General features: G+C 44.7%; 1 protein-coding gene across 1 annotated transcript in view; it reads left to right on the top strand.

The window, feature by feature from the left end:
* HSPBP1 (HSPA (Hsp70) binding protein 1) overlaps window positions 1-27,287 on the top strand; it is a 75,292-nt gene that overhangs the window by 36,571 nt on the left and 11,434 nt on the right. The window contains exons 3-6 of the mRNA XM_063437210.1: window positions 848-983; window positions 22,064-22,247; window positions 23,510-23,734; window positions 25,412-25,567. Coding sequence (XP_063293280.1) covers window positions 861-983; window positions 22,064-22,247; window positions 23,510-23,734; window positions 25,412-25,567 — 688 coding nt within the window. The 5' untranslated portion in view covers window positions 848-860. The remainder of the gene's footprint in view (window positions 1-847; window positions 984-22,063; window positions 22,248-23,509; window positions 23,735-25,411; window positions 25,568-27,287) is intronic.

Below are 27,287 nucleotides of genomic sequence, written 5' to 3'. Positions count from 1 at the left end.
GTTTAATTTATTACTATATATTTATATGCTTGTACATATAATATAATATTTTGGGTGGGATTCATTGGTTTGTGTTCTAAATTCCAGCATGGCAGATGTATGTCTGTACTTTGAAACCCCTTGTTTGGTAATCATTATCATCTGTTAATTATAAATACTGAGTTCGTGTTTTATTGCAGTATATCCTCATTGTCCAATTAATAATAAAAAAAAAAACATCTGCATAGATTTGTGTCAGATCTCCCCAGATTTGTCTATTTATTATAACAGTAATTCTAAAGCCACGCTGTGACCCGGAAGTAGCGCTAAAAGCAGGGCATGTCGGTATTTGTAGTAGAATGGAGCCCTAGCTATCAAAATAGAAAATCTTTATCTGTTATCTTATTGTAGTAAAACGAATTTAACTTAAGGCCAACATGAAGAATATTTATTTTCACTCTCTTCTTCACAGAGGGGTTTCTCAATGTGACAGTTTTAGAGTAATACTAAAACGTGAATAGAGAAGGAAATTGCAAAATGTTTGATAAAACTTGAGGGAATATCTCTTATTTTTTTTTATTTTTTTTTTACTTTTTAGTCACTATTTGACTGCTTTTGCTTAAATTCTGCAATTTTTAGTTTTCAAATTCGAAGAGTTTACTGTTTAGTACGTATATCCTAATATAAATGCTAAAAAGGTTTAATGGAGACATTTTTGTAGCAGAAAAGAGCAAATTAGGACTCAAAGTCACTTTTATATGTAAATGCTGGTTTACAAATGATGCTAAAAATAAATATGAAATGCCAACATATTGTAACTTGGAGTAATAATAGTACATTGTTTTCTTTATCTATTTGTTTTGAGTAGATAAGGATTTGCCATGGCTGATGGAGGGAATGAGGGAAGGCCGCATCGGCAAAATCTTCAGGGACTGCTTCATATGGCCATAGAAGCTGGCACAGAATCCGACTCCACAAACCAGATGGGACAGATGTCTGAAGAGGTATGGTAAAGATAAAAGGCCAAAACAAAAATAAATGGTACCTTCTGGAGCTCCTTAAATGTTTACTCCAAGCACCATGGGCACTTCAGTGATTTGCTGCCAAAGGTGTATCTGCCGCTGGCAGCATTTTTGGAGCTTCATAGCGAGCCCAAGCTGAGAATCTAATGTCATTTTTTTGTGTATTTTTCATGCACAGAGCTGCATTCATTGGCTGAGAGCTGCCAGTTGATTCTCTCAGCCAGTGAATGGTTGGCGAGATTGGCATCTGGCTTATGCAGTGCTGCCGGACGTACATCACCAGCCATAGAGGACCCTCTGCAACTGGCGTGGAACCAAGTAAGAGGGCAATCCTTTACAAAACGGTTTGCTACTTTACTTGGAAATATGGCCAGTATGCTCCTAACACCATAGCCAGCGCCACTACATATTTTTCCGTTTGTCTGCAATGCAATTTGTAAACAAAATTATTTAAAATATTCTTGGTAGTGAAGGGGTTCGGGGCCATTCCCCTATACCAGCATAATATTCTTTAACAGTATTTGGATGTTGGTTAACCTTCCTTCTCCCCCACATGGTGATGACCCTTACTCCAAGTTCACTTTTAATATCCCTCAGTTACTGTCACTGCTCACATCACTATCCTGGACTTCCCTATTGTAGGAATCATAATACTTATTTTGTGTTATTTATTATACACTGTGTATTAATACCATGCTCCGTTGTTCTGTTTATGTGCCTGCGCTATAAAAAATAAAAGCACCAAAACCTCTACAGCCTGCTGGGCTTACTGGATCTTCTTTATGAAAAATCTGGAAGCAGGGCTACAGGTACACAGTGGGACCCAAGTAAGTTGTCAAACTGTTCTAAAATAGTTTGGCAGATTTCAGTTGTAGGGTACCAGGATATTCCTCACACCATAATCGTTACAGCAGGATGTAGTGGTTATGGTGCTTGGAATATTTGCCTTTTAAATTTCCTAATTATACTGCTAGTGTCAGTAGCTGGTAGATTGTTCCTTGCCAGGAAGAGGCTCCACCACTCAGAATCATCTCTTTCTTTTTATCCCATAAAACTCTGTTCACTAGGACAATATGGGATCATTTTTGTTATCCTAGATAAGCAGTTCCATTCATTACACAGCATAAGTGGAACTGGTTTATAAACAGACTGCGGCTACACTAATACTGCTACCAATTTACACACAGCACATGTAGTGCTGCAGACTGCGGGGGACATTTGGCAGAGGTTTGGTCTCTGCACGTATGATATAGACAACTGACACAGCCAGCATTGTACTGAGAGTTTTGGCTGCCCATTTGACAGCTCTAGGAGGGGTGTTATAACTGCAACAATTTTCACAAATCATTGTATTTATAAGCCTCTCTCGGAACTGAGGTTGGGTGCAGTGTTCTCTCTGCACCATAAACTTTGCAATAATGCAAAGTTGATATGTTTCTTAGAGAAGTGAAAGAGGCGTGCCTCCCTGACCTATAAAAATTATAAGGACACTATAGGTATCAAAATAACGTTGGCTTAATGAAGCATTTTTGGTGTAAAAATCATGCCCCTGCAGTCTCACTGCTCAGCTCTCTGTCATTTACAAGTTAAATCACTTTTGTGAAATTCTAAATTAAACAGAATGTGCAATGAAGGAAGTTTAAATGTTAGATCTCTCTTTACAGGAAGTGTTTAAGAAGGCTGAGTAAGTCACATGCAAGGAAGGTGTTACTAGGGCTGCATCAACAAAGTCTACCTCTTAAATGGCAGGGAAATGAGCAGTGAGACTGCATGGGCATGATCTTTACACCAAAACTACTCCATTAAAGGGACACACCGGGCACCCAGACCACTTCTGCCCATTGGAGTGGTCTGGGTGCCAACTCCCACTACTCTTAACCCTGCAAGTGTAATTATTGCAGTTTTTTATAAACTGCAATAATTACCTTGCAGGGTTAACTCCACCTCTAGTGGCTGTCTACTAGACGGCCACTAGAGGGCACTTCCTGGTTCCTAGCACAGGAAACCTGTGCTAGAGCGTCGCTGGACGTCCTCACGCTGTGTGAGGACCTCCAGCATCGCTCATTTCCCCATAGGAAAGCATTGAAATGCATTTTCAATGCTTTCCTATGGGGAGCACTAATGTGCATGTGCGGCATTGCCGCGCATGCGCATTAGGTCTCCTCGGCCGGTGGGCGGGATCAGTCTCGCCCACCGGCCGACAGAGTCAGGAGGAGGAGCGGTGCGGAGGAGGAAGCAGCGACGAGAGACATCGTCGCTGCCTCAGGTAAGTGACTGAAGGGGTTTTCACCCCTTCAGCAACTGGGGATTGGGGGGTGGGAGGGAGAGGGAGCCTGCAGTGCCAGGAAAAGGGAACGGATTGTTTTCCTGGCACTGGAGTTTCCCTTTAAGGTAAAGTTGTTTTTGTACCTATAGTGTCTCTTTAATAAACCAGTTGCATAGTGAGTAAATAACACAACCATGTAATGTATAGTTTACTTGATGGCCATCTAGTTCAATATAAATTCACGTGTACTAATCTAATTTGTAAATTACATAAAATGAATGTTAAGTCTCTTCGGATTTTATTTATCTTTTTGTTTCTAGAATATACAACTATTTCCTTCATATAACTTAGTGGTTCTCAAATCAGTTCCGAAGGACCACTGGCTGTCCATGCTTTATGAATGCCCAACTGTGTTCTTAAGAGAATATTGCAGTATAATGCACACTCAGAAATTCTAATAAGTGATACTCATGACATTCTGTTTTGTGGTTTTTTTTTTTGTTTTTTTTTTTATCTTATTGATTTTTTTTTTCTTCTTTTCATTTCTATAAACCTGTGTTTAAACTTCACCCAGTTTTAAAGTGAACCTTTAATGTAAAAATCAGCCTACCTTAAATCGCAAAATACAATGAATACATCATATCACAAATACAGTATCCTATACATGATGTATTTTAAAATATCAAGATATGCTCACCTCCACTCCATTCCAGTGCCGCCATCTTCAGAGCTTTATGGGTGCTACTCTTCACGTAACACCCACTTCTTGTCCTACCTCTGCTGCTCCTGGTGTCATCTTTGATTTTCTCTGCTTTAGATTGCTCAGCCAAGAAAGGCATACCTCCTCGGTGATGCCGACATGCTGACTTCATTGCCAGCATGCCCACTTCTGAACCTAGTGTTGTCAGCCCCCCCTTCCTATATTCTCTACCCAGCACTAGCAGCGTCGGCTAGTGAGTTTCAGTAGCAACCACCGCACATACATTTTTGTAGCGCTCACATTAAAACTGGAGATGCATAGGGTTCTAGGATACCTTCATTTATAAAAATACCAAGTTTAAAGGAACACTATAACGTTTGAAATATAAAATTGGACCTAGTCCCCCCCCCCACCCGGTGATTAGTGGGTTAAAAATCCTTTTTTACACTTGCCTCTTTCCAGAACTGAGGTCCCTCGGCACTTGCTCTGTCTCCTCTGACATCAGAGCGAGGGTGGAACCTAATGCCCATGCACAGATCATGCTGCAGGCATGAGGCCTACCTCAATGATTTTCTATGGGGACTTTGAAGATGCCGGACATCTTCATGCAAATCGTGAGGATGTCCAACGTCATTTCACGGGGTTAAACTCCTTTTAAAGCCAGGAAGCCAGGCAGCCACTACAGGCAATCTTTATTTTTATTGTGCACAAGATAACATACAAGCTGACAATGCCACAACAGCATAATACAAGCCTATTAAAACAAGTTATTTCACATAAATGGCATTTAGTATTGGCACATTTTGTTTTTATATGAGAATAAACAAGATTGGTATGTACGTCTAGTTGTAAGTCACCAGTGTGGCAAACAGCAACATTAGCATGCATAACATGGTGGGTCTCATGTAGGTAACTATGTTGTAACTTAATGTGATGTGTGTTCTGACAGCATGGCTAGCCTGGGTAACTCTATACCGGGAAGTAGAGCAGTAATACAAGCTGAAAACTCGTGAAAACCTTTAAGCCTGGAGGGTCTAATAGCAGGTAAGTATCATTGCTAAGGGATGGTAGCATGCATGGAAACTGGACACCGGCATGTAGGTTTATACTGAGTAAGTGCTAGCCCCACTAAGCATATCAAGCAGTGATACGTATGTGGCAACAGGCTTATCTGGCAGATAAAACAGATTAGCTAAATCATTTGTGTCGTTGGGGATTTATCGGTTAATAATATTGCTAACACATTTTAATTCCTGCCTTTTGACCCGTGATAGTCTCTCAGGGTATAGTGATGCTGTCGGCGTAGGGAGGTTTGCTCCAGTGACTCTCTGCGTGGGTTGTAAGTCCCAGGGTAGGTCGCTTGGTTTAGAGTCTCTGGATGTGCTAGGTGGGTCAGCCGATACCCCTTCTGGAGGCTAGGTTGCCAGGTACTGCAGGTGAGTACCTCTTTCCTGTGTCTTGAAGCAGCTGCCTGTCCGGCCTCTGCGGTGATTCGGACCCGTCCTGCTCTTGTTGTGGCCCCTTTCCTGCTCAGCAGTCAGTACGAGGCGGTAGTTGGCTCCAGCGTCTCTCACCGGCATTTCTCTTTATCGGCCTCCTCTGCCGAGTGTTCGTGCGCCGCCTGGAGGGTGCTAATGGTAGTTTTCGCCACCCCAGTCAGCGCGGCCTCTTTTGCCCCCTCAGTGGGGGATGAGGAAGCTTGTGAGTGCTCTTTCGTGCGGAATCCATGCCTGTGGGCTTATGGAGTTGGTCTGCTCGGAGCCTCAGCCGCTCCCAGAAGGCTTCACATATTTTGTTGAATGTTGCCAAAAAGGTCAGAGCAGGGCTCGCATGCTTCTCGGTGCTGTGTTCCAGCGCCATTTTGGTCCACGGATTTTGGTGAGGTGCACTCAGGGGGGGGGGGGGGGGGTTAAGGGTAAGCAGGGCAGTCTGCTTTGGGTCAGGCTGGAGCGCAGGCTGAGGGATCGGCCGTCTCTCCCAGACCCGCGCAGCCAGGTCGCTGTTAGGCCGCGTTAATGTCTCTGTGAGTCGTCCTGCAGCATTTACCTCGCGGACCGTCAGATGGGTGAGCTGGGAGTCTGTTGGCTTTAGGTAGTCCAAGTTTAGGCATTAGAGGTTTTAAAGCCTTGAAAATGGTCTGTTTCGTCAGGTTTACTCCCAGAGCTCTGATATTGTGCGACCGCTCGCCCTGTTGGGCAAGCCCCGCCCCCACTACAGGCAATCTTAAAGGAACACTATAGTCACCAAAATGACTTTAGCTAAATAAAGCAGTTTTAGTGTATAGATCATTCCCCTGTAATTTCATTGCTCAATGCAGCCACACCTCCCCTGGCTATGATTGACAGAGCCTGCATGAAAACAAAACTGGTTTCACTTTCAAACAGATGTAATTTACCTTAAATAATTGTAGCTCAATCTCTAAATTGAACTTTAATCACATACAGGATGCTCTTGCAGGGTGTAGCAAGCTATTAACATTGCAGGGGATAAGAAAATCTTAATTAAACAGAACTTGAAATAAAGAAAGCCTAAATAGGGCTCTCTTTACAGGAAGTGTTTATGGAAGGCTGTGCAAGTCACATGCAGGGAGGTGTGACTAGGGTTCATAAACAAAGGAATTTAACTCCTAAATGGCAGAGGATTGAGCAGTGAGGCTGCAGGGGCATGTTCTATACACCAAAACTTCTTCATTAAGATAAAGTTGTTCAGGTGACTGTAGTGTCCCTTTAACCCTGTAATGTAAACAGCAATTTCTCTGAAACTGCAAAAGGGACATTTCATCCAGACCACTTCAATGAGATGAGGTGACCTGAATGCATATACTGTCCACCCAGACCACTTCAATGAGGCGAGGTGGCCTGGATGCCTATATTGTCCCTTTTAATTTTAAGACGCACATTTTATAAGTGAACTCAACAAACCTAGAACTTGCTGGAAGTGGTTCAGACATACAGATTTGCTATACTTGGAATTCTTTTAAACTCTGATATAAACACTACAAACACTATTATAAACTGTGTAATTTACAGGATGACATGGCATCAGTCTAAAAATGTATCACCATTATTTGATCAGGGCCGGACTGGGGATACAAAGCAGCCCTGGAAAAAAATCAATGCCAGCCCCATAAGTAACTACGACATGTATTGTTACATGTAATACGTATGGCTATGTGTTGCCACCCGAGATGATTGAGTAATATATATATTTGATTTATTTTTTTATGTGTGTATATTACTCAATCATCTGGGGTGGCAAGACATGCATACATATACATATATGCCTTACATATTATTAATGTGTGTGTGTGTGTGTGTGTCTATATATATATATATATATATATATATATATATATATGTATGTATATGTATATATGTATGTATGTATGTATGTATGTATATATGCTTGGGGTGTGTTACTTGTGGACACATGGTCCCAGGCCGGACGTTCTCACACCCTCAAACTGGTAGGCAGTATACCATCAAACACCGCCTCATGTGTACCAGCGATTTTGTCATATATAAATTGACATGTCCTTGTGGTTTGGCCTACATAGGCAAAACAGACCTACCGTTGAGGGAACGTATTCGAAACCACCGGTCAAGTATCAGGGTAGCGTACCGGGATAATATCTCTGAATTACCCGTGGCAAGACATTTCTTAGAGGCTGGACATGCTCTCCCAACTCTTAAACTGATGGCAATCGACCAGATACCACCAGCAAAAAGAGGAGGTGACAGGAAGAAAATGGTTCTGCAGAGAGAGATCTACTGGATTAGAACTTTAGAAACGATCACACCCAAAGGACTCAATGAGAAATACTCTTTAGCAGTCTTTCTCTAATCACCATACTGTGATCCAGACAATCTTACTTTGACTCCTGATAAGTCGGAATTTACCCATAAGCCCACCCGATGGGATAGGCTTGGGGTATAAAATGCTTAAATGACGGATGAGTAATATAGGTCTGTTAGGCCATTTCGGAGAGACTTACAAGGTATCGATGAAGGACCCATTGACCACACATGAAATATGAAATGGTCCTTTTTGGGTAACTGAGAATCACTTGTATTGTACCATTTTTTTGTATATACTCTTTAACATGGGCAATTTTTCTCCTTAGGTGACATTATTTTGGGGAGCCATGGGTCTCTATAAGATACAGTGTATATACTGTGAGGAGGAGTCTGGTATATGTGCCTTGTCGTACTGTTTAATCTGGACAGATAGTTGGCACCTTTCACGGTAACTAGATTATAATCCTGGGCATTGGATCCATAACGTTGTGGTGACCCTAATGGAGCTAGAATATAACCTCCGAATGACACTGCCCTTATTATTATTCCCACAATGTCACAGTCTTTTGACACTTAGTGGTCATATCTAGAGTCTAGGACTCTTATTCAGTCCCATTATGAAATCTGGCCTGGGAGCGTTAGTGCCATCCATTCTGGATATTGAGGATATTACCTTTTTGGTGACCTAATTTTGGGCTTTAATAAATTTTTAAGAGACTTAGTTATACAAAGTATCCTGATTTTGGTATGTTTTGAGATACAGAGTTGTAAATTTGTAAATATGTAGATACTATTTGTTCAGGGGGTTGGTGATAAGGACATGATAAAGGGCATAGACACCTAGGGTCTTATAATACTTTCTAATATGATGTTAGCCTATAGTATTCTATACTTATTCAATTTTTTGCACTTGCTGTCTTGCTGATATAGTTGGGCGACACTGTTGCTCCCATATACGGTAAGTATGTTAATCCAGGGGTAATTAACTCTATATTTGAATTTCCGTCCTCCAGCCAAATGTGTGTGTTGTTGTTTTTAAGTGTAAAGTGTGTTAGTAACGTTTTTATCTTTGTTCAATATATTGAATTTGGTGATATTTATTTAAAGGGACACTATAGTCACCTGAACAACTTTAGCTTAATGAAGAAGTTTTGGTGTATAGAACATGCCCCTGCATCCTCACTGCTCAATCCTCTGCCATTTAGGAGTTAAATCCCTTTGTTTATGAACCCTAGTCACACCTCCCTGCATGTGACTTGCACAGCCTTCCATAAACACTTCCTGTAAAGAGAGCCCTATTTAGGCTTTCTTTATTTCAAGTTCTGTTTAATTAAGATTTTCTTATCACCTGCTATGTTTTTAGTTTGCTAGACCCTGCAAGAGCCTCCTGTATGTGATTAAAGTTCAATTTAGAGATTGAGCTACAATTATTTAAGGTAGATTACATCTGTTTGAAAGTGAAACCAGTTTTGTTTTCATGCAGGCTCTGTCAATCATAGCCAGGGGAGGTGTGGCTAGGGCTGCATAAACAGAAACAAAGTGATTTAACTCCTAAATGACAGTGAATTGAGCAGTGAAATTGCAGGAGAATGATCTGTACCAGTGATGGCGAACCTATGGCACGTGTGCCACCGGTGGCACGCCGGGCCCTTTCTGTGGGCACGCGGCCATAGGTTTGGCATCACTGCAAAGTAGGCACCTGCCTGCCCGGAATGGCAGGCGCCTACTCTGCTTCCGGTTCGGGTGGCAGGGGAGGGATCTTTGAAGCAGCTCCCCTGTCCTCTCGCGAGCAAGCTGTGTGGAGCGTTGCCGCGCGTTACCATGGCAACGCCCCACACAGCATCGCGCGGGAGGACAGGGGAGCTGCTTCAAAGATCCCTCCCCTGCCTCCCAAACCGGAAACCATACTTTCCACCACCGGACCACCAGGGATGACTGTGTCCCCCCCCCCCCTCCTTCATTAAAGGTTAGAAGGGGGGGACAAGATAATAATTTAACATATTTTTTTTGAAAACGTTTACACCCCCCCACACCCCATCCCCACAAACACAGCACCCCTACCCTCCCACACAGCACCCCTGCCCCCCCCCACACACAGCACCCCTACCCCCCACACACACAGCACCCCTACCCCCCAGCAGTACCCCTACCCCCCACACACACACAGTACCCCTACCCCCCACACACAGCACCCCTACCCCCCACACACACAGCACCCCTACCCCCCAGCAGTACCCCTACCCCCCACACACAGTACCCCTACCCCTACCTCCTACCCCACACACAGTACCCCTACCCCCCCACACACAGTACCCCTACCCCCCCACACACAGTACCCCTACCCCCCCACACACAGTACCCCTACCCCCCCACACACAGTACCCCTACCCCCCAGCAGTACCCCTCCCCCACACACACAGTACCCCTCCCCCACACACACAGTACCCCTACCCCCCCACACACAGTACCCCTACCCCCCACACACAGTACCCCTAGCCCCCCCCCCCACACAGTACCCCTACCCCCACACACACAGTACTGTAGGGGCTGTATAGTGGGTAGGGGGGCGGTGAGGTGGGTAGAAGGGGCTGTGAGGTGAGAGGGGGGCTGTGAGGTGGGTAGGGGGGCTGTGAGGTGGGTAGGAGGCTGTGATGTGGGTAGGAGGGCTGTATAGTGAGTATGGGGGCTGTGAGGTGGGTAGGGGGGCTGTATAGTGGGTAGGGGGGCTGTATAGTGGGTAGGGGGGCTGTATAGTGGGTAGGGGGGCTGTGAGGTGGGTAGGGGGGCAGTATAGTGGGTGGGGGGGCAGCATAGTGGGTAGGGGGGCTGTATAGTGGGTAGGGGGGCTGTATAGTGGGTGGGGGGGCAGTATAGTGGGTAGGGGGGCTGTATAGTGGGTAGGGGGGCTGTATAGTGGGTAGGGGGCTGTATAGTGGGTAGGGGGGCTGTATAGTGGGTAGGGGGGCTGTATAGTGGGTAAGGGGCTGTATAGTGAATAGGGGGCTGTATAGTGGGTAGGGGGGCTGTATAGTGGGTAGGGGGGCGGTGAGGTGGGTAGGGGGGCTGTGAGGTGGGTAGGAGGCTGTGATGTGGGTAGGGGGGCAGTATAGTGGGTAGGGGGGCTGTATAGTGAGTAGGGGGCTGTATAGTGAGTAGGGGGCTGTATAGTGGGTAGGGGGGCTGTGAGGTGGATAGGGGGGCTGTGAGGTGGATAGGGGGGCTGTGTAGTGGGTAGGGGGGCTGTGTAGTGGGTAGGGGGGCTGGGGGCTGTGTAGTGGGTAGGGGGGCTGTGAGGTGGGTAGGGGGCTGTGATGTGGGTACAGGGGCAGTATAGTGGGTAGGGGGGGCTGTGATGTGGGTAGGGGGCTGTGATGTGGGTAAGGGGGCTGTGTGGTGGGTAAGGGGGCAGTATAGTGGGTAGGGGGGCTGTGAGGTGGGTAGGGGGGCTGTGAGGTGGGTAGGGGGCTGTGAGGTGGGTAGGGGGGCTGTGAGGTGGGTAGGGGGGCTGTGATGTGGGTAGGGGGGCTGTGATGTGGGTAGGGGGGCAGTATAGCGGGTAGGGGGGCTGTGAGGCGGGAAGGGGGCAGTATAGTGGGTAGGGGGGCAGTATAGTAGGTAGGGGGGCTGTGAGGTGGGTAGGGGGGCTGTGAGGTGGGTAGGGGGCTGTGATGTGGGTAGGGGGGCTGTGATGTGGGTAGGGGGGCTGTGATGTGGGTAGGGGGGCAGTATAGCGGGTAGGGGGGCTGTGAGGCGGGAAGGGGGCAGTATAGTGGGTAGGGGGGCAGTATAGTAGGTAGGGGGGCTGTGATGTGGGTAGGGGGGCTGTGATGTGGGTAGGGGGGCAGTATAGTAGGTAGGGGGGCAGTATAGTAGGTAGGGGGGCAGTGATGTGGGTAGGGGGGCTGTGATGTGGGTAGGGGGGCTGTGATGTGGGTAGGGGGGCTGTATAGTGGGTAGGGGGCTGTGTAGTGGGTAGGGACTGTATAGTGGGAGGGGGCTGTATAGTGGGTAGGGGGGCTGTGAGGTGGGTAGGGGGGCTGTATAGTGGGTAGGGGGCTGTGAGGTGGGTAGGGGGGCTGTGAGGTGAGAGGGGGGCTGTGAGGTGAGAGGGGGGCTGTGAGGTGGGTAGGGGGGCTGTGAGGTGGGTAGGAGGCTGTGATGTGGGTAGGGGGGCAGTATAGTGGCTTTCAGGGGGGGGAGACTCTTTCATGGGGCTATGCTGCTTCTTTCTAGATACAAAAAAAATCTACACTTAGATTTTTGTTGAATGCCGCCAAATCACTTGTTCCATTATATTCGAAGTCAACGGAAATGCCCACACACAAAATGTGGTCAGACAAAGTAGCTGATATTGAGACACCAGAAGCCACGAGAGCTTCCCTACGAGGCCAATCAGAAAACATTCCAGGCTGTGGTTCTCATGGCTAGACTATATTTATAATGGTACTGGACTATCAACAACTTGCATAGGAGTAAGCCAAGGATAGACTTTATGGCATGGTGTTCCAGGCACTCTACCGATTCCTTCCACCTCCCCCCCCCTCCCCCCCTTTTTTTTACCCTCTTAAATTACAGTATGAAGAAATACCTTTGACAAAGTGAGAAAAGCAGTTTAAAACATAGCAGAGATATATGATGACAAATGAGGGTTTTGTTAGAATTAATTGTTGTGTTGTTTGATCTATCGTTCAGCACTGTGGAATACGTTGGTGCTGTATAATTGTATCTCCTCTCATCAGTTTTCTAGTATGAAGTCTTAGTGGATGTCCCTGTGTTTAAGTGTGTGCTTAATGCTTCTTACTGCAAATGCTATTTTCGATGAAACCCATCCTTTTAAATGACTGATCATGCCTTTCATGTCAGTGTAAATTTGGCGGACCTAGCAGGACTGGTTTAGTGTAGGAGGGAGAGGAAACTGTGTGGGAACCTTCCTCCGACAGTGAGGTGTGTTGTGTTTTTTGTTTTTTTTTTGTTTTTTTTTCATTTTTTTTTTATTGATTTTGGTAAATTTAAGTGTAAAGCCTTTTCTCATTTTTCCTATATAGTGCTTTAAAATATAATCCTTAACATTTTTCGCTGGGGGCGGGGCCGGACCGCCGAGCTGGCTGGTCGCATGCGAGATCAGCTCCTGCAGCATAATATGAGAAACAGCGACTTTTCCACGAAATTTGGCGCAAAACTGGCCGGCAGTGGTGGCCCTGGACGGGCAGAGAGCCCTGGGATCCAGGGTGAGGCTGGCCCAACAGGCTACAGTCCCCTGGAGGAGGAATCCTGCCCGACTCTCTTAAGGCCTACTCCAGAGGCGAGTGGGGCGGACGGCCGCTGCCCTGCCGCCTACTGTTCCGGGCTTAGAGTCGGACCCGTGGGGATGCCGGCCCCGTTCCCCCCCCTCTGGACCGGGGGGGTGATCCCGGTCTACACCCACGAGACCCAAACAAGCCTGCACCCTGATATCTCCCGCCCGTACTGCAGACCGCATGTCGGGCCCAAGATGGCCGCCAAGCACCAAACCCTGCAACTTCGAGAAGATTTGAAAGCACAAGCATGGAAAAAACACCTCACGGCTCAACATACTTACCACGAATGGGAAGAAGGACGAAGCGACAGCTACTCGGCCCAAATGGCACACAGCGAGGCGACATGCTCGCCGATGGACCCCCGAGAAGGGAACTGCACTGCGGTACGACGCCACACACCACGCAAGTTACCCCATCGCATCCGCACTCCTATACAGCGCTCCCACACACCTCAGAACCAACGAGAAAGTCCTGACCCAGGGGCCAGCCGATATGGAAACCGGGTGAGCAAGCAAGGCAACCCGCAGGGGCTATTCCCTGCCGAAAACAGGGATCCCATTCTGGAACATGCCACATGGACTGTCACAGGGTCCGGGCCCAAAAGGGGAGCCCCATAATAGAGACTACCTGCGGGGAAAACTGGGTTTCTTTACCTATAGGCATCTGTTGAGTGCTAGCCAACTTCCCTGCTGCTTGCTTGATGGTGATAACGGCTTACTGCTAATCCAACGTTAAAACATACATGATTCCCACCCAGTGGTTAATCCAAGCTTATATTTACATGCTTTTCTGTTTTTATGCATAATGTGTACTTCTGCCTCTCTTATTCAAACAATCACAGGCAAGTGGCACTTATACATACTCACTGTAAACTACCTGTGCAGTTTCTGTTAATTTACAGGTCCTTATTATCTCACAGACGAGCATAGCCTAATAATCAATATGTTACACACTTTTAGACTACAGCGTGCATCTCACTCTACACTAGTAATGAGTACTACTATCCTGTTCAGCTTATTTTATTAACACTTAATAATCTGTGTACATTCTCATGCACAAACCATGTTTTCCTCATATGTCTCTTCTCTAACCAGGTCTCCATGACGTGCATTATGTTACCATATTTCAAACCAAACGTGAACCTTAACTGTTGTATTAGAGATCATTTAAATATTATAAAAAATGTGCCTGAATATTAGATGCCATAACGTGTAATACCATTGTTTGCCTATTCTACCGGATGTCGCTGTTGTGGCGCATGCCGGCTGTCTGGTCATTCCGTGCACAACCAAAATAAAGAATTAAAAAAAAAAAAAAAAAAACATTTTTCGCTGTGGATATAAAGATGCTAATAATGGAATTATGATGAACAATGCAGTGAACAGATGTTGTCAGGGTTTTTTTCTTGGCCCTTCATGTAGAAACTTGCATACTGTGCTGTTTTCTTTTTTTTTTTTCTTTTATTATGGCATATACGTCATGGGATACATAAGAGAAAGAGGAGGCATTGAGGGGTAACATGAGATAATAATATCAAGATGGTGTGCAATGCACCTCAAAGAAAGATTGCCATGGGTTTTTTGTTTTTTTGTGAAACATTCAAGTAAACAGAGTGATACAAGCTTGGATAAGAAACAAAAGTAATCAAAATAGTGTAGACAGGCTTCAAATACAAGTTGGTGTTCATAGCTAAACAGAATAAGTAAAGGTAGTCTAAGGTGTGATAATGCTTATGCCTATACTTTAAGTGGGAGCATCAGCAGAGTTAAAGTAAGGGAGACCAACGCTAGACAGAAGAAACATCGTATGACATCCATTACGCAAAAAGGCAGACTCTTAGTAGTTACAGTCTCAATTTTTACGAGAGTTAAACACGGGTGTAACCAGGCTGGGTATTAGTGCCATGCTTAATAACAAGAGTATAACTAGGGTTATCTTAGGAATAGCTGTCCCGGCCCCGATATGTTACAAAATAAGAGATATCGGATGGGCATGTTCAGTGACAGCATTGATGGGATTGCATTGCTTAGTTTCTCGGTAATGTTAAACAATCAGACTATGTGTATGGGCGGTCCATACGCTCCCATTGCCAAAGAGGGACATGCTTATTAGGCTATACATGCATACAGTCTCGTGAGTCGAGCTAGCTAAACACTATATGGACCGTCCCCCAATAGAGGTTGTATTTTAACGGCAGACCACTGAAACCATACTATCAATACAGGTATGCGCCAAAAATTGTCCAGAAAGTCACTAGATCACCCATTTTTACACTGGACCCAACTCCAGCCGGGTGTGGATTGCAGAAAATATCGGGGGAGTGGGAAAGTGAGGGTCTCGGCAAAGTACAAGGCCCCCCAGGCGTATACCTCACCGCTCTTCAGCTGCAACCTGCTCGCGGTTCGTTCGCAGGGCATGTCTGCCGTAAGGCTCAGCGTCGGGTGTTTCAACCGATGCCCTGTGTTGGAATGTCCCGGGATTCAGCTTCAGTAGCCCCGTCACTGGGCGCCTCCTGGAGCAGTGGGTGTGGGTGTTGTGGTGTGGGGGAGGTTTGCGTGCGGTGGGGGGTTGCTCCCCAGCTCCAGGTCTCGTGCGGGGTCGACACCCTGTGGCCACAGACTCGGGTCCTACTCAGGGCCGGGTCTCTCCCATACTGGGCGCAGTGATGGGTCCTGGTGGTCTTCCGCCGCCAGCGGCGGGTAACCCTCCTGCGAGGTGGCTTGTGTCTTGGAGGTTGTCTCCTGTTGACCCCTTGCCTGGAAGGGCGCTCAGCCCGCTGGTGTAAGGCTGCCTTGCCCGGGGTCTGCCCTTCTTGCCTCATGCTCTCCTCCGGTTCCACCACCCTATAATAAGTGTCTCTGCTCCAAACGTGCCCAGAAACGACGACACAGCAGGTCTAAGCGCTCGTGTAGGGGCTGGGTGCGGTCAGGCTCAGCAGCGTGGTCTGCACTGTTGGTCCTATACTTTACCTCGCCCACCGTCGCCACTTGCTTTCTTTTAGATTTTACAAGGTGAGTACGTGGCTTGGTGACAGGCACTGCTTCCTTGTTCTCCGAAAACATAAGGGCCTCCAGCTTGTCCCAGAACGCCTGGAAGGTCCTGTTCAGCCGGTGCTCTATATCTAGCTGTTCACTGTAAGCTGTAGGAGAGGTAGCTGCTGCCGCCGCCATTTTAATCGTTTTGGCACCGCGTGTTTCAGGCCCCTGCATCTCCTCAGTCTTTTCGTCGGGTCGTTCCAGGGTCTCCTGAGGGTAGACCGGGATAACCCCCACCGGTCCAGAGGGGGGGGGGGAGGCTCGGGTTGGTCGTTGCCGCTGCTGGCACGGAGCCGAGTGAGCGGCCGTCTCACCTCGGCTCGTTCAGGCGTAGGCCGCAAGCCTCGGGCTAGTCCGTTCAGATTCCGGAGCGCTCGTGTCGGGTATCGCCGGGTAGTGTAGCTTCCCCCGGTCTCGAATATGGCTATTTGTCGCTTGAAGTTTGCGGGTAGTGGGGTTTTTTGCCCCGAAATCTGCCGTCAAGCGCAGGAGCTCCAGCCAGGCACGTCTGCTCTGCTTGGCCGGCAAGCTCCGCCCCCGTGCTGTTTTCTTTTTGCAGTTCCCATACATTGAAAATATGTAGTGCTAATGCTTCTGGTATAGAATTCAGTTGTAACAACTTCACAAAGATTCGGTTGTCACAACATCAAAGATTCTGTTAGATGGTGGGAAATGTAGTCCAGCAGTTTCTGGTAGACCGCAGTTGGGACAGTTGTGGCTTGTGGGCTAAGCTCAATGGGTCATACGGAAGATATTTGCAGGAGCTTCCATCTCCAGGGAAGGTGGTGATGGGCGCCCGGCAGTGATTGTGAACCTATTTTTGGTCCTGGGTGCCTAAACTGCTACGGGAAACCTATATCCCAAGCTGTCATGTCTCCTCCTTTTTTGTCACGCTGTGCACTGTGTGTAAATTCACTTTATGTTCACTGTTTGACCTCACAAAATTGCCCACCTTGGTTTTCTATTTTTATTTACACACTGTCCTCTACTGCCATCATACTGCTGTAATCTGCTTGATCTCCATGCAGCTCCCCACATTTCTCCAAGTCTTAAAGTATTTTACTATTTTCCTACCTTATCAATACAATGCAACAAGGGTAAGTTGCTCATGGCGAGTTAGTGGAGAGAGAGAATGAGTTGAGCATTACCCTGCCCTGATCTCTGTTCACCCTGTTCTATGGCCCAGTGCCATCCATTTGAAATCATCGCAGTGTTCAACAGAGCAGGGAAATGCTCAGTTATTTTGCCCACAAAGCACTGAGGAGGCCTGGAGCAATTAATATTCCTGATCTTTCAAAGGTCTTTAGGATCTCGGCACTTCCAGATGGCACATGCACAAGCCTGGCAAACAGATAAAATGAGAGTTTGTTTTTCATTGGTTGTTTATTTGATACCTCTATTGTGGGTGTTCAGGAGTCAGGATGTAAGTAGCACTGAGGTGCAGCTATCGCTGTGTAGCTGTGCCGTTGTCCTAAACTCAGCAGGCACTTTGTTAGCTTTCCTTGCCAGTTGTGGCAGTAGGCTTGCCATCACTACCCTGGATTTTCATAATTTGACATTTTAATCTGGTCTTGTGGACTGTTTGTCGGCTTTGGTTCTCCAGCTGAGAATTATAGGAAATGTAGTCCAAAAAAACCTACAGGACTAATGCTGGACACCTTTTGTGTTGATACTATGGCCAGCACAAGTAATGATCCCATATGTCTGTAGAGAATGTGAATGACCCTGTGACTGAAAAGCTGCAGTGAATATTTAGTGTTCTTTCTGTTGGATTATGTGTTGGTTGCAACAACAGAACTTTTTATACCAAGGTTAGATCGAGCACTTTCGAAATATTAATCATGTCTGCATTAGTATGTCAGTTGAGGACTGCTGCCAAAATGGGTATTATGTTAATACCCCTTTCTGGCTAACCTCCATTTGGACGTTAAACAGGAATTATGTTTACAAAGGCTTTGCTTCTTAAGCATGTACCATAGCACATTTGATTTAAAAAAAAATAATACATATATATTTTCTTAGACCATGAACTGCTGTACCCTTATCAATAGGGATCGACCGATTTTGATTTTTTTTTAGAGGCGATACCGATAATCTGTGAACTTTCAGGCCGATAGCCATAGGGAAGTATAGCGATTGAGTAGTAAGTAAGCAGGCGATGATGCTTGTCTGATGGAAATAAATTATAATCACTAAGGCCCATCAAGAATAAAATCAGAATACATATAACAGCTGCCTCAGAAAATAAGAATAAACAAAACGAGATTTACAATTCAGCCTGTGCACAAAGTAAGACACTTTGGTCCCATATGTTTATGTAAGGCATGTATTAAAAATAGAGCTTTCCCCAGGACTGTAAACTGGCACCCTGATAAGTGCTCTCATTATGTAGTCAGCCTACCACCTGCATAGGGAATGCAAAGTCTCACATGGCACACTGAGGCCTATATTGCTATTGACCCTGATCCAGCTGGTTCTCTGACTGCTTCCAACACTGTAGCTCCGTTTGAGCCGACCCATTAGGGTAAGTCCCAGGTTGAAATGGTGTGCTGGTGATGTGACGGCTTGCACGGTTAGGCCGACGATAGGACCGGCTCCGGGGCTTCCTGGCAAACCGAGGGGAAGGGAGAGCCTTGGTGGGCGGCACAGGTCTTCGGCTCTGCCCTGGCCCTGTTCCAGACCTCGATTACAGATCCCTCCGTGGTGGTACCACTGGAGTTTGCAGGCTCACACACAAACTCTGACAGGCGCTCACACACACTCTTGACAGGCTCTCGCTCACACACACATACAGACACTGACAGGCTCTCTTACACACACACACACTCTCACACACTCTTTCTTGATAGGCTCACACACACTTATGCTGACAACAGGCTTGCACGCACACACTCTGACAGACTCGCACACACAAACTCAGACAGGCGCTCAAACACACTCTCTTGACGGGCTCTCACAAACGCAAATACAGACACTCTGACAGGCTCACACACATACACACACTGACAGGCACACACATACACACACACTCTGACAGGCTCACACACGTCATATTCCGGCTCCCAACATCATTAGATAGCGCGAGAGAGCAGCTGCAAGCAGAGAACTGCTCCCTCGCGCGCTGCCCACAATGCTCCCGTGGGCAGCCGCCTCCTCCATGCTCCTCAGGGCGGCCGCCCACCTCCATGTACCCACGGGCGGGCGGCCACCTCCATGTACCTGCGGGCGGCCACCTCCAATATTCTCCATGACGGCCGCCATCAAAGCTCCCTTCCAAACTAGAGAGCTGGCAAATCCCAGACACCAGGGCGAAATTTCTAGTCGCTGTGGCGGTCTGGCGCCTGGGATTTGTCGAGCCCTGTCTTAGAAGATTCTGTCGAACCTAGATTCAAGATCGGGTTGCGGGCCCAGTGGACATGAGGCATCTGCCATCTTAGGTGTGACTTTGTTTCTGATGGTGGTAGTGCAGGACCCAAGGTAGATGTGTAACGGTATATCCCTCACCGGCAGAGGGTCCCCGCAACCTGGGAGGCCATACATAGGCCACAGGAGCTTTCTGTATAGGTTTATTTTTATACAGAGGGGCAATGGTGCTCACACAGGCGTGGGGAATTCTGAAGTGATTTCAGGCTTGAATAAGAGGAGCTGAGAGTCCATAAGTGGTCGAAAAACACAAGATTCTTTGCAGAGCTGAAACAAAGTGTGGCCACTCAGCATGGCAGTCAAGCCCCGCCCCTCAACAGGTGTATTTTTGCTGTTCAAGCATACATTAATTTTACATTTGCTATCTGCTTTATTTAAAAATGAGGAGCAAAAATACCCTGCTTATTCCATGCTTCTTGCAACGGTCCACATGAATGTCACTTCGTACTGTTACTAGGATGCAAGCCAAGATGCATGTCTTTAACTCGAACCTAACACTTACCAAAATGCCTAGCTAAAGGGGTGTTGATGGAGCCAAATACAATTTTTAGAGGATGGGGGTGTTAAAGTGGGACTGTCCCTGATGGTGACATCGACTCTAGGGGTGTGATGGCCAGGGAGGGCAGGCAAAGGTGAGTTTAACTTACCTCAACCTGTACCTCGCAGACGTCGTCATCTTATCCGGTCGGTCACGCCAGGAGCCGATGTAACTGTGTTACATGCGCTTAAGTACAGCATTAACGTCTGTGGAGGATCCCATAAGACTGCAGGATTCTCCATAGATAGAGCCAATTCTATGCAGCTGTTACTGGAGACCGCTGGGGGATTGAAACTTCTAGACAGCAATGGCTCCATTCAATGTCTAGAAGTATCAATCATGGAAGAAAATACTGAGACAAAGTAGTCCCTAAGACATGAGAGAGAGAGAGAAAGTCATATAAGGATAGCACTCTCAGGACTTTGAAATAAAACTTAGATTTTATTACCTTGTAAACAACATCAACGTTTCAGCTTGATCCCCTCAAGCTTTCATCAGGATCAAGCTGAAACGTTGATGCTGTTGTTTACAAGGTAATAAAATCTAAGTTTTATTTCAAAGTCCTGAGAGTTCTATCCTTACATGACTTACTGCATTTTTTGTTGGAGAAGCACCAGGCAAGGAACTGTATTAGGTGGAGTGCAAGATTCTTTGTTATAATAATAATAAAATTTTATATATATATAATATATATTAATTAATTTGGTTGTGACATATTTAATGTTAATTAAGGAAAAAAATATATATATGCCATTTCTGTAGTGTGCTAAATTATCCTTATTAAATAGATATCCACATGTTAAGTAATCACTCCATAAATTCATGTTCGCATGTGTATAAAAAAATAATTATATATATTCTGACCTTGTGCTCAATTCCACATCTCCTATGTTATGACTTAGTATATCATAAAAAGCAAATAAATTAGTTTGAAGTGACCTGTTCCTTCTAAAACTATGTTGACACCATCTAATGATGAAGCACACTCTGATCCCAGTGTGTCTAAGCTAATAATGCACTCGCTAATTGTTCCTCAGATTTTTATGTTTTCCAGCTATAAATTTAGATCTGCAAAGTGACCATTAGCTCTCATGCATTTCTGACACTTCTAATCCGTCCAAGCATTTCTTCTCCAGATGTATTCACTCTAATACTCTGTGTGAGTACAGGTTTCCCATACAGCTGATGTGCTCACTGATATTAAACATATGAACACTCTCTTTTGAAATTACATTTCTGCTGCTTGGAATTTTTTTTATTATTTTTCTACTTAAGCGTGTTTAAGTATACATTTATAGTTGTGTGCTGTTTTATCAGTGCATTGCATTAGAGTGGACCTATACGATTTGCATATCGGACTGATCCCGCTTATAAGGGCAGTCCACATCCGAAATTGAGTAAAAAATATCTTGAGATCTGAGTGGGTTTCTCTAAGCTTGTGCCCATTCTCAGAGTTCCAATATTCCAATGTTTTGGGATTTTTCATTTTTTTTTTTGTGCAATGCATGTACTTAGGTTCTCCCTAAGTTAAAATGATCGCTGTGATCCTACAGGAGTATCAGCTACACCTCACTGATGAGGCCCAAAGAAGGCCAGAACGATAATCTGGGGTTTCTGTATCTCTAATGCAGCGAGAACTTGCTATTCATTGGATCTGTGTGGAATCCGCCCGATATGCAAATGATATAGGTTCACTCTTTAATGGCACAAATGAGCAAAAAATATTTAGAGACCTGAGAGGGGATTTACCGAAGGGCTAGCTATTGAGATTCTCTAAACTTTTGCCCTAAGAGCTCACACCTTTGTTTTTGCGTTAAAAGAAATAAGTGAAATTTGTGAGTATGCAGGAAGACTCAGACATACCCGCACAAAAAGAAATACACTAATATTTGCATGCTATGATACAAATTTGAGTATTTGTTCAAACTATAGAATGTAGTTTATAATGAAACAGTTTGCTAAGTTATCTTCAAATTCAGTTTTTGCCCTTTCCCCCTAATTCTCAGAGGAGACAATGGCTCCAGGAAGCAATGAGCAGCGCTTTTGCAGGCCAGGCAGATGAGGTTCAGCAAATGAAAGAATGTATTCAGGAATTGAGCAACGAGACAAGTGGAGAGGATCAGGAGGAACGGAAGGAGCAGGCTCTGGAGCTGCTAGCTGACCTCTGTGAAAACCTTGACAATGCTGCTGGTAAGCGGGTGAATTGTTTCAATACTAAAAATATATTACATTATTTTTTTTTTATGAAAATGGCTCATCTGTGAAATTAAGATGTTTGTCTGATTTGTGCTCTCTTAGTACTGGCTCTTCTCCCTGCAGTCCATCTGTGTTTTGTTGTTACCACATATTATTATTTTTTTTTTTTTTTACCATTCATGGCTTTTAAATCCATAGTCTTGTTCCCTAATCCCATTTAAGCTTTTACTAAATTATGTGAGTTGTGCTCACACAGCCTTGTTTAGTTTTCCAGTGTTTTCTTGTTGTTTTCCAACTTAATCTGGACACCTTTGTATTCACGTATCCCGTGCTAAAGCCAAACTGGGGATTTTCATATCATTAGTATCTTGGTAAACTACGCATATTGCGCGAAACACGTATATTCTGCTGTTACTACTGCTTATTGTATTTGTTCTGATGAGTATTAACAGTACCTTCAGGCTTATTACAAAAACCACTGTCTCTTCAGAGAAAAGGCATTGTTTACATTACCGCCTAGGGATTCCTCTGCAGGCCACTCTTCAGATGGCTGCTAGAGGTGCTTCCTGGGGTGGTGCTGCACAATGGAGACACTGATATTTCCCCTTAGAGATGCATTTATTCATTTGCAGGGGGTCAAAAGGGGGAAAAGATGACATGTTTGTGTTCCTGACCATATAGTGTTCCTTTAAGTAATATTTTTTTTTTGCAATTGGTGCTGAAACTTTTATTTTTATGTATCCGGACCATCCATTTCTTTTAATAGTCATTCCTGACTAATTGTCCAGTACTCTTCACTACCTACATACACACATTCCGTTAATCATTGGAAAAACATGTTTAAAATAACAAACAATAAAACAGAAAAAAATACATTTGAATAGTTCAAAATAATGTGGTTCATATTGTTTTTCAACAATAATTGTTTTAATTTCAGCAATATATTTTGAAATTGCAAATCTTTCAATATCACAATTTAAACTGAGTTGATAGACTTTTTATAAGCTTTCATTTTCATAAATTGGAACTATATTGGGATAAACTGAGCCTGTAATCTTAGTTATATGTGATGCTATTTGGCTTAATTTAAGAAAGACAATACTAATTCTGCTTTGAAAAGTTCTTCATTTGAATATAAGTAATGTTGACCACCTTATGTATAAGAGTATAGTTTTTATTCAGTGTCTGTACGCTCTTTTTGGGTTGCAAAGTTTTTGATGTGTTCTGCTTCTTTTCCATACCAATCTCCCCCCCAGATTTTTGCAAGTTGGGTGGTATGCATTTGTTGCTGAGTTGCTATTTGAATTGCCCGGAGGAAGGACTGCGCTGGAGAGCTGCTGACCTGATTGGCATTTGCAGTCAGAATGTGCAACTTGTTCAGGAGACTGCGCTGAGCCTTGGAGCTGTGAATAAACTCTTGAAATTGGTGGACCTTGACAAAAATGAAGCGGTCAGGATAAAGTCCCTTTTTGCCATTTCATGTAAGTGACAGAAAAATGGAGGTGTGATTTAATACCATGAAATTAAACCCCTTTTTAAAAAATTAATTCATTTTTATTTTTTGTGTGCCCGTGAACTGTGCACACCAGTATATGTATATTCTCTATACATAGACTGTAAGCTCATTTGAGCAGGGTCCTCTTCAACCTATTGTTCCTGTAAGTTTTATAATTGTCTCATTTATTGTTAAATCTCCCCCTCTTATAATATTGTAAAGCGCTACAGAATTTGTTGGCGCTATATAAATGCTAATAATAATGTACAACACTGCCTTTTCAGAGAAAAACACCATCCCTATGTGATCAGAGGGGGGTTGGTCACCTAAACACACATACACTGACTGGCAGACACATATCATGAGAGGCAGACATACCACACTGACAGACACACACATACACTGACTGACAGACACACACACTCACAAATTATTATTTATTTGAATTCAATTTAAGACCACTCGGCTTCCCTACCTTTGGGAGAGCTGGGGTGGATCTGATTTCCTTGGGATCTAGTGTGTAGCCAGCTGGGTGACCGTAAGGCAAGCGACAAGGGAGCAGAGCAGGGAGACCACCGCTTAGTGATGCCAACCCTGTGCACCAGAGCAGGACAGGAAGATCACAGAGGGAATGAGCTCACAAAATTTCTATTTGCCACGGCAACCTGGCGTCTGAGATTTCTCGAGCCCTGCTTTAAATGCCGTCTCTGTAATTGCTTTTAGACATAAGACTTACCCTTCACAGAAACCTCATTATTATTATTTATAAAGCGCTAACAAATTCTGTAGTGGTGTACAATGGGTGGGCTAACAGAGCTGTATTTGGAAAAAAGACGAGCTGGACGCACAGAACAGAGGGTGCTATCTGTAGCAATTCTCCTTTAAAAATTTACATACATAATCATTTCACATTTTATGCATATTTTGCACAGAATAATGGAAGCAATATGCAGGTGTACTAAGCATAAAAGGTACATCTGTAAATTGCAAATAAACAAAGCAATGGTAATGGCAATCATTATTACATACAATAAAATGCCCACACTTATTACCTGCCACATTTGTTCCTGCAATGCAAGGTACGGCGCCAAATCAAAGCGACATATCTGGCTTATCTTCTCCAACTCTAACCTCTCTGGTTACAACAGCATAATATTATGTATATACTATGTTCAGTATATTATTTTTATTATTTTCTTAATGTACATGCCAAGGCTTATACAATCACTTGTTTCATTTTATTGTTTATCTAATTATACCTGATTGGTTCTGCACCCCTGACATATATGCCTAGCATGAAGTGTCTAACATGTCTACCCTCAATATTCTTATTTTTATTTCCTTACAAAAAAAAGTGCGATACTCCTAACACGTTTTGACCCATACCTGAAACTCAGCTTGCCATATGCATCCTTACTGACATGTTACTGTTTGCCTGTCTGCTCACGTGACACAAATAATGTCCAAAAAAAATAAATAAATACATACATTACAAGATCAATCATGTAGAGTTTTAGAAGTATGTAAGATTTTAAATATAACACATATTTGCACCAGTGTTGCCATTTATATAACGTGAATTGATTTTGACGCTTTACATTTCTGGTCAATGATTTAGATTATCAGCACCATGATAACATTATGCAATCGTTCTTTTGTCCAGGCTTGGTACGGGAGCAGGAAGCTGGTCTTACGGAGTTTGTAAACTTGGATGGGTTCTCTGTGTTAATGCGTGCCATGCAAAGCAACGTGCTCAAGCTGAAAGTTAAATCTGCTTTCTTATTGCAGAACTTACTGCTTAGTCACCCAGAGCATAAAGGTAATGAAGAGTGTTTTATATACTCCCAAGTACAGTACACTATTTCACATGTATGTTGTGTTCACTCTTTGTCACTTGCTATAGATGCACCTTTACCAGTGTAGGGCAGTCTTTCCCAAAGCGGTTATTGTGTTGCTCCATAGCTTGGGGGTATAGAAATGTTCCAGTATGGCTTCATTAAAGGACCACTATAGGCACCCAGACCACTTCAGCTTAATGAAGTGGTCTGGGTGCCAGGTCTATCTAGGATTAACCCTTTCTGCTGTAAACATAGCAGTTTCAGAGAAACTGCTATGTTTACCTACGGGTTAATCCAGCCTCTAGTGGCTGTCTCATTGACAGCCGCTAGATGTGCTTCCGCGCTTCTCACTGTGATTTTCACAGTGAGAAGACGCCAGCGTCCATAGGAAAGCATTGAGAATGCTTTCCTATGAGACTGGCTGAATGCGCGTGCCGTGCATGCGCATTCAGCTGATGACAGGAAAGGAGGAGGAGAGTCCCCTGCGCCGAGGGAGCCTGGCGCTGGAAAAAAGGTAAGGGATTAACCCCTTCCTCACCCTAGAGCCCGCCGGGGAGTGGGGCCCTGAGGGTGAGGGGGACCCAAGGACCCTATAGAGCCAGGAAAACGAGTATGTTTTCCTGGCACTATAGTGGTCCTTTAAGGATATTGATATCAAGATCTTGACACTCAAAATATAACCCAGACGGAATGCAAGATCTATGTTCATAGCTTTGCCCATGACCATGTAAGTCTTATATAATTAATATAATTATGCACTCTATGTTTGAAGGTACACTCCGGGGACCAACACAACTGCATTTGATAGATTTTGGCCTTCCATTCATGCTGAAATTTCTACACATTTAAATCCCTTTAGTTTTTCTTTTAAAAAACTATTTTGTTTTGCAACTTTCTGCAGCATAACATTGCCCCGTTAATTACATCTCCTCTGTACAAAGATTTTCCTGATGTATGTAGGCATCCTGTACATATGAGATCCGTGTGAGCTGAGATTCTGACATTGCTCTGCCACACAGCCAATCCCTGCCCTCTTGTTATTTGCCTCCTTTTCCCTTAGCATTGAAAAAAATATAATGGAGAAAGCTTTTTGTGTAGACTAATACTACCCACATTGACACTGTCCCATTGAAAGCAGTGCTCCTCTTTTGTTAAGTGTCCGCTCTCGTGAGACATCATACTTTATTTATTTCCTTTTCCCTTAGCACTGCTTTTAAATGCTATAGCGATAATAAAAGTATAGTGATTGGTTGTTGTGTGTATTCATGTAAGTATTTCAACTCACACTGATCTGTTATTGGCTCAGCTGCACTGTTTACCAATCTGGAAAATGTTTTCTGAAAAGGGGGAGACGTGGCTAAGGGGTGGACATGTTTTTATTTTTTTTTATGTGCTGGTCGCTGTGCTGGCCTCCCCTCGACTGCCCTGCCTCCATAACTGAGCTGATCAAACTTGATGATCTCAGCCAATCCTAAGTTTTCCGATAGGATTGGCTACAAAACGCTGCACCAATGAGCATCTTCGCATAGATGCATTGAATCAATGCATCTCTATGGGGAGTGTCAGCGCACACAGTGCAGCACTGACACAGGAAGCATCTCTACTGACCATCTGAGTGACGGTCACTAGTAAGCATTTGAATTTGTAATAATATACAGCAAGTTATGTCGGTGTGTGTGGAGTGTTACTTTTACTTACATT

Source organism: Pelobates fuscus, chromosome 11 (genome assembly GCF_036172605.1).
Source record: "Pelobates fuscus isolate aPelFus1 chromosome 11, aPelFus1.pri, whole genome shotgun sequence".
Lineage (NCBI taxonomy): Eukaryota > Metazoa > Chordata > Amphibia > Anura > Pelobatidae > Pelobates > Pelobates fuscus.
This window is presented reverse-complemented; position numbering and strand designations above follow the sequence as displayed.